The 8,631-nt window shown below is 35.2% G+C and overlaps 1 protein-coding gene across 1 annotated transcript in view; it reads left to right on the top strand.

Annotated features, from left to right (window-relative positions):
• The window catches only part of LOC106883134 (ral GTPase-activating protein subunit alpha-1), a 294,566-nt gene that overhangs the window by 106,871 nt on the left and 179,064 nt on the right, over window positions 1-8,631 (top strand). The window contains exons 21-26 of the mRNA XM_052971984.1: window positions 524-820; window positions 1,913-2,089; window positions 3,436-3,638; window positions 3,912-4,010; window positions 6,103-6,258; window positions 7,507-7,635. Coding sequence (XP_052827944.1) covers window positions 524-820; window positions 1,913-2,089; window positions 3,436-3,638; window positions 3,912-4,010; window positions 6,103-6,258; window positions 7,507-7,635 — 1,061 coding nt within the window. The remainder of the gene's footprint in view (window positions 1-523; window positions 821-1,912; window positions 2,090-3,435; window positions 3,639-3,911; window positions 4,011-6,102; window positions 6,259-7,506; window positions 7,636-8,631) is intronic.

Raw genomic sequence — 8,631 nt, 5'->3', positions numbered from 1 at the left:
CTCACACTCTCTCCCACTCTGTCCATCTCACACTCTCTCACACTCTCTCCCACTCTGTCCATCTCACACTCTCTCACACTCTCTCCCACTCTGTCCATCTCACACTCTCTCACACTCTCTCCCACTCTGTCCATCTCACACTCTCTCCCTGTATGTCTCACTTTCTATCCATATCTCCTCTCCTGTCACATCCCTCTCTCACATTATATATTAGTGACACTTGTTAGTTGAGTCAATGTTAGTGGTGTCATGTGTCGTGTAGTTTGTTAGTACTGGTACTAAAATTAAAAACCTAGTCCTGTTTTTTCTTTTTTTTTTTCTCTTCTTCATTTCGGAGTTAAAGTTCTGCTTTGGTTACCATAACCTTTTTCTTGGTTCAGCTTTTGATAAAAGAAATATTGGTAATATTCTGGAGATGAGTCAATGAGGTAACAAAAGGAGAACGAATAAATAAAGATTGCCTAATATTTTAACAGCTGTTCTTAGCTGGCTGCTCCATATTGACTGGTTCTGTCTATTGCAGGGAGACGCACATCATTGTCTGGAGGAGAGGATCAGGACCATGAAGTAGCTGTGATAACCACCACCACCACGACAACCATGACGACGACAACAACAGCAGCAACAACCACCACCACCACCACCACAACAACTACATCATCCTCATCATCAACAACTGTGATACACGAAATCGAAGGCAGTGACAGTAGTACTGGTAACGGAAGCGAAAACATTACATGTACTGCATTATTGCCATCAACAGACTCCATGCTCGATGCTATCAGCTTAGAAAAGTCAGACTTGGAGAATTCCGGAAGGTGTAAGTGTTTGTTTTGGTTTTTATTATTGGAGAAGTTTCTGTCTCTCTGTTTTGTGGGATTTGCTAATGATTCTTTTTTTATTCCTTCTTTTATATTTTTAAACCTTTTGGTTCAAACTCTGTCTCAGTCAGAGATATTCTAAATATATTATGTGTTTTTGGAGTACCTGAAGTCAGTCAAAGGATTCTTTAACCCTTTAGCAATTAAACCGGCCATATCCGGCCAAAAGTATTCTGCCTGTTTTATGTTCAAACTGTCCAGATCTGGTCTCTCACACCAACCCTACAATATCGTTTTAAAAATTAACAGCTACCTCATCAAAATCTCATAGCTACAAGATAATGTATGATTAGTTCAAAACAATGTGGATAAAAAAGCATTCATTTTGGCAGAATAATGCGAACACTAAAGGGTTAAGACTATTTTGAATAGTTTAAATAGTTAAATGTGCTTCATACCATGAGAAAGAAGTGAAGTCTATCACTTTGGATGCTTCTCTTTCTTCAGAAATTTGCAAATTTGTTTAGCATTTCATCTGTCTGTCTTTATAATCTGAATTCAAATTCCACCGAGATCGACTTTGCCTTTCATCCTTTTGGGTTTGATGACCTAAGTTCTGGTTGAATACTGGGATTGATGTAATCAATTTAACCCCTCTTCTGAACTTGCTGGCTTTGTGCATGAATTTGAATTCAATATGACACAATATTGAGGTACATTGAAATAAGCTGTTATAGAGACACCTGTCCAACCCAAACCAAGTAGAAGAGAAACTGATGCTAAAGTGTGTGATAATAATGTCCCAGGCTTTCAGCAGTTTATAAAAGGTCAGTAACAATGTGGGAGAAAGTAAATTGTAGAGTAGGGGGTTGAAGTAGTAGCGGGATACTGTTCAGCTGAAAAGCTGGGAGATGAATAGGAAATTAAAAAGAAGACAGGTGTGGATGTAAGGGGCAAATATCGCTTTTAGCAACAATAAAAGAATTTTGACCAATTAATATTTTGTTGCTATAGACAGAATGTGATTAAGATTTTAGTGTTAATGTAACCTCTTTTGTTTACCTTAAATATTGCTTTCTTTATTTCTGCAGTGTCGCGGACGCCATCAATAATGTCAATCCATTCTAAGTCAGATTCTCGTAGCCAGTCACCAACAAGTGAACTGGCTGTCGAACTCAATCCAAAAGACAGTCCTACTCCAGATCGTGATAGCTTACATATTGATGTTGTGGCTGGATCAGGGGCAGATGAAGGCCCCATAAATCGAGGTAAAAATTTACTTATCTTTTAACCTTTTCACTATTAGCCTGCATGGCTACCATGTATGTTTACTTTTTAACTTTTAACTAATTTTGCCATCAGTTGTCTTGTATTTACATCTGAGATAGCAACTGTACATCATTGATGTGGTATAAGTTACTGCTGTGATTATGACAATTATAACTGCAGTTATAGTTAGTAGTATTAATAATGGTGCGGATGTTACCCAAAGTGTTATATGATCATGTTCATTATGATGACTGGGATGACTGAAAAGAAAGGTAATTGTAGGAAGAATTGTGACATCAAAAGATGTGGGGTATAGATAATAATTTTATTTTGTGTATGGAACCATACTTAATCTTATTATGAAGATTGTTCATAAACCCAAGTTAATGAGTGCACATGATCAAGAATTACACTATTGTAATTCTGTTTTTCACTTCATATTAGACTCCTCTAACCTGTTATATTTGATTAACTCCTCTCCAGTTAGGTGTAGATATTAAACTGTTGATGTATAGCAGAATATAGTGAGGATTTGACAAACATTCACTGTTACTTATTTTATCTATTATCACACAGAACATAGCATAAGCTTATAAAATTAGTTTTGCTATGGAGAGTTTTGATTTGAGATCCAAGTTAATGAGAATGCATTTATTGTGATTTCAGATCTTACTCAGCATACCTGACTCTTAGAGTCAGCATAAATAGATGATTATTTATAAAAATTAACTTGAATTAACTTTCATATCAAGACTTTATAGTCTACCTTTGGCTGTGTGGTGGTTTAATGTATGATTAACTACAAATTGACAACACTGTGTAACATTATTTTTGTCCTTGAGTAGTAACTGTTATTTCCTATTTGCTTACCTCTAGAAAGTATGGAAAATGGCTAATATTTCTTTGAAACTTTGCTTTTGTTACATGTATTCAGACCCCAAAGAATCCCTATCAACACATGGCTGTGGTGCTTCCCCACTACTTCTGCTTATGATCAGAGATGCACGTATTGTCAGCCATTAAGGGACATACTCAACTGGTTATGGTGAAGCAACTGACAAGTAAATCTGTTATTGAGCAGAATATTTGCTATAATGATTCTTCTGTTTCAGCATCTCTCTGAAATGTAATGGAAAATAGGTCAGTTTCAAAACATTGCTGTCCAGATAACAGAAGCAAAGTTTGAAGGGAATAGTAGTCACTTCCTTTGATTTCTAGATAGAAGCAAATAGGAAATAACACTTACTGACCAAAAAGAAAAAAAAAGAAAAAAATTGTTATGCAGTGTAATGAGATGAAGATGTAGTGACAGTAAATAATAAATGTATATTTAACTCTCTTCCAGAGTCTATTGCTGGAGTGGACAATTTTGAGGAGTACAAGAGTGTACTGGCTGGTGGCTATATCATGGGTTGGACACCTGACGTTGCTGTGGTGCTGTGGCGGAGGATGCTGGGAGTGTTAGGCAATGTCAATGAAATAGAAAGTACTGAAATCCACACATCCGTCTATAAGTGTCTCCAAGGACTCATGGAGACAATGATTAAGGTAAATGGTGATGTAACACAGGTGTCTGTGTGCATGCATGTGCACACAGGATTTGCGTGTCTGTGAGTGTTGGTGCATTTTAGTTTGTGTGTCTGTTATGCATTCATTCATTCATACATACAAAATAATAATGGTGATACATAAACACAGAAGAAAAATGTAAACTATATTTATTAAAAAAGATATATGGGTTTGATTCCCCATCATTTTACTTCATTAAGCTACCATAAAGATAATCCTTTTTCTCAGCAGTGTGACAATTTGATATTTCAGATGAGAGAAAATCTTGGAGTGACATTAGATAACCAATGTTCTCCAGCACCTCCAGAGTTGATTCCACCTCTCGCCATATTTTCTTCATGGTTATTTGAAGTAAGTTACTTTTAAATCTTTAACTCTTTAGCGTTCAGATTATTCTGTCAAATGTGATACTTCTTCATTTACGTTGTTTTGAAATAATCATGCATTATCTTGTAGCTTTGAGATTTCAGTGATGTGATTGTTTGATTTAAATGACATTGTCGGTTAGGTGTGACTGGACAGATCTGGCTAGTTTGAACATAAAACAAGTAGAATATTTTGGGCCAGATATGGTTTAAATGCTAAAGAGTTGTTGCTCTTTTGGCACAAAAATGTTTTTCTTCTTCTTCCAAAATTCAATTTATCTTCCTGACCAGCAGTCATCTTTCTTGGGTTGATAAAATAAGTACCACTTGAATAATGTAGGGGTAGGAATGTATTATTATATTTTTGATTTCTGTCTGTGTTAAAAATTATTAATTGGTTGACACCTTTCTATTCTACAAAAGTTTCATGAGTACATAGTGCTTGTCTTCAAAGTCCCTAGGAGTTGTTTGTTGACCTGATAATGCAAAGAAGGAAGAAATGGCTGAGGCTTTGTGTGTATTGCATTATATCAACCAGACTGTTAGATGTTGTTATACACCACTAGTCACAATGTACTTCTTAGCATTGTTGTAGCTTTTGAATGCTGCCATCCCACTGGTTAGGTGAATAGTCCAGCATTCCTCCTGACTAAAACACCAGTCTATTGTAGGGTGACCCATTTACAGCTTAGTGGACTGGAGCAATGTGAAATGAAGTGTTTTGCTTAATAACACAATGCGCCACTAGTCTGGGAATTGAAACCACAATCTTACAATCGTGATTGCAACACTAACTACTAGACAATATATATATATATATGTATGTATAAACAATATTGAACACACATACACAAGGTATGTGTTTGGCTGGTTCATGAGTAGGCTGCGATTATAGGCATAAAAAAATATATTCTGATCAATTTGCCTAGTGTCAAAACACCTGGAAGTCATAGACAAGCTAGATAACTCGCATCGGGTCTCATTAAGGATAACTTGCATCTGGCTGCATTTCATTCATATTTGAATATATGTATCTGTGTGTGTGTGTGTCTGTGTGTGTATATATTGTATGTATATGTATATATATTTATATGTATATAACCCATGCTAGCATGGAAAGCGGTCGTTAAACAATGATGATGATGATGTGTGTGTGTGTGTATATATATTTATATGTATATATATATGTGTGTGTGTATATATATTTATATGTATATATATATATATGTGTGTGTGTGTATATATATTTGTATGTGTATATATATTTGTATGTATATATATATATATATATATATGTGTATGTATATATACGGTGTATGTATATGTATATATGTGTGTATATATATATATATGTATGTATGTGTGTGTGCACATATATATATATATATATATATATGTATATATATATATATGTATGTATGTATATCATCAAAAAAGCCTGGGTGATGTATTCACTGTTTTGTGTTGCAGTTGCAATTCAGTAAAAATTGACTTAGTTATTCATGTCTTTAAGGTTAGTAACATTAGCACCATTTAATTTTTTTGGGTCTCTTGAACCAACCAATCAACTAATACTTCTTCATGTCAAAAGAAATCTTTGAAAAATACACACAATTTAATTTCCACTACCTTGTAATTAAAGTTTTCAGTCCCTATTAGGAATTATTGATTGCAGTTATGTTGATAGAATTTGGGGAGCAGCCTAGATGCTTGCTTCTTTGATTGTCTAGTTTTGAGTTCAAATTCCTTTGAAAAGGGTCTTTGCTATTAGTCTCTCCATGGTGTTACTTACCACAATCAGCTTGAATTACTATTCCTCTTTTCTGTACAAAATCATAGGGTCGATTTGTTCGACTAAAGGTGGTGATCCAGCATGGCCGCAGCCAAATGACTGAAACGAGTAAAAGAGTATTGTTTAATAACGGAAAAATGATTATAGTTATTAATTTAAATTTGTATTTTTATGTGTTTTCCTTCTTTGTGTAACCCATGTCAGCATGGAAAACAAAGATTAAAAGATGATGATGACACAGTATTAAGCTTTAAGTTATATTTTTAATGTTTCTGTGTTTTTACAGTGTTTGCAGTTGCCGAACAGATATAAAAATAGCAAATTGATAGCATATCAACTCCTTTGCCAAATGTTTGTACGTCGTGACAATACATTTTTACCTTTGGATTCACTCACTCACTTCTATCAGGCCTTGCATTTGGGACTAGTTTCCCAGGAGCAGGTAATAATTTCATTATTTATTTTTTCAACAGTATGAAAAATGCTTATAATGCATGATAGTGTAAATGATTTGGGAGGAAAACTGGGTATAAGAGGCATCAGATGTTTGTGTGCAAGAGGGAAGACTGTGTTCATTTGGTCACGTGATGTGTATGGATGAGGACAGCTGCGTAAAGAAGTACTGAGCTCTAATTGTGGAGGGAAGCTGTGGAAGGGATAGAACCAGGAAGATGTGGGATGAAGTGGTGAGAAAGGATCTTCAGATGCAGGGCCTCACTGAGGAAATGACAAGGGACTGGGAATTGTGGCAATTTACTGTATTTGAAAAGATGTGTTAAGCCCTGTCATTCATACATACAGGCTTGTCTTTTCAGGTGCTGGTGGCACATAAATGCATGGTGCTGTGTAAACACACCCATGCTGGTGGCATGTAGAATGCACCCAGCACACTCTGTTAAGTGTTTGGTTTTAGGAGGGGCATCCAGTTGTAGAAACCATGACAAAGCTGAAATAGAACCTGGCAGAGCCCTCTGGCTTGTCTGTTCTTGTCAAACAGTCCAACCTGTGCCCACATGGAAAAAGAGATGTTAAAGAATTGCTGTTGATGATTTACAGAATTAGATTTCTTGTACATGTTTGGAAAATGGTTTGATCTTGAATTACATGAAGCAACAATATTGATTTTGTATTTTGGTAAGGTCATATTGGTTAGTTAAGTCAATATATACTTGCTCTTGTATTCATTCTTTTATTAGCTTGTATCAAAGTCTTTCATCATAAACATACAAGCAGGTCATTAACAACAGCTGTGTACCTAACTGAATTTTGTAATCAGTCTCTTCTTCTGCTTGAAAAAAATTGACAATGTACCCATAGAAATGACCAGTGTGTTCATGTGTACATGTGCTATGTAACCAACACTCACTTTTAAATATATACAAAACAACTTGTTCAAAGTAGGTACAGGGTTTAACTTGCAGCAATTAAATTGCTAAATTTAACATTATGTTTACGAAATTCCATCTTCAAGATTTAAAATACCTTGTAAAATTATGACTCCTTAGACTTACACTAAAATTATTGCAATTATTTTCAAGTCTGCATATGCTCTAGATTTAGTGCTTACATATTTCATTTATGGTACCGCATAATAAAATTTAAGCTCGTAATCATTCATACATGCATTGTTCCTTAATAATCTTAATTGATATATTTTTCTTGATTGTTTTCTGTATTTCTTCCACAATAGGATATGGTAAATGTTTTAGTGAAACACTGTGGGCCTTGGTTTTTTTCTGCCCCTCTGCCAGGTTCAACACTGCTCATATTAGATTCGATCCATGCTGCTGGAACTATTATCTCTAGCTCTGATCCAGAGGTAAGTGCATTACAAACACATCTATATGTTACTTATCAAAGTTACCTCTACAGATTTTCCGTAGAAATTATAGCCAGCACTGATTTTGTTACATTTCAAATCCGAGACACTTGATGTAAACCACAGTGAGATCAAAGATGAAAAATGGGTAATGGGTGTATATGATATATTTCAAGAGTTTCTGGTCCTTCATCAGCACCCAATCAACTTATTAATAACCAAGTGGTGTAATGTTATAAGTCAATGTTGTGTTAGTAGTGCTATTACATCATTTCTTAAGTTTATCTCTAAAGGTTTTCAATAGAAATTATAGCCAGCATTGATTTTTTACGACATTTCATATCCGAGATGCCTGATGTAAACCATAATGAGATCGAAGATGAAAAATGAGAAATGGGCATATCTATCATTTTCCAGATATTTTTGCTTCTTCATCAGTACTCATCCAACCCATTCATCATCCACAAGCACATTGCTTATAGAGCCACTAAATTTAGTGGTGTAACGAAATACAGTGTCCCTACAAGTCATTAATATTTACATACTTGCTTCCAGGAATGAGTTTAATATGTAAAATTTGTATATTCAACAATGTGACACCACTGTATTTAGTGGCCATATATGCAATGTGTTCGTAGATGATTAATCGGTTGGATGGGTGCTGATGAAGGAACAAAATCTCTTGAAATAGGGCATATGTGCCCATTACTCATTTTTCATCTTTGATTTCACTGTTGTTTGTATCAGGCACCTGGGATACGAAACGTTGTAACAAAGTCAGTGCTGGCTATAATTTTTATAAAAAATCTGTAGAGTGGCTATGTGGTAAGTAGCTTGCTTACCAACCACATGGTTCCGGATTCAGTCCCACTGCGTGGCACCTTGTGTAAGTGCCTTCTACTATAGCCTCGGGCTGACCAAAGACTTGTGAGTGGATTTGGTAGATGGAAACTGAAAGAAGCCCATTGCATATATATATATATATATATATATATA

Source organism: Octopus bimaculoides, chromosome 11 (genome assembly GCF_001194135.2).
Source record: "Octopus bimaculoides isolate UCB-OBI-ISO-001 chromosome 11, ASM119413v2, whole genome shotgun sequence".
Taxonomy (NCBI): Eukaryota; Metazoa; Mollusca; class Cephalopoda; order Octopoda; family Octopodidae; genus Octopus; species Octopus bimaculoides.
This window is presented reverse-complemented; position numbering and strand designations above follow the sequence as displayed.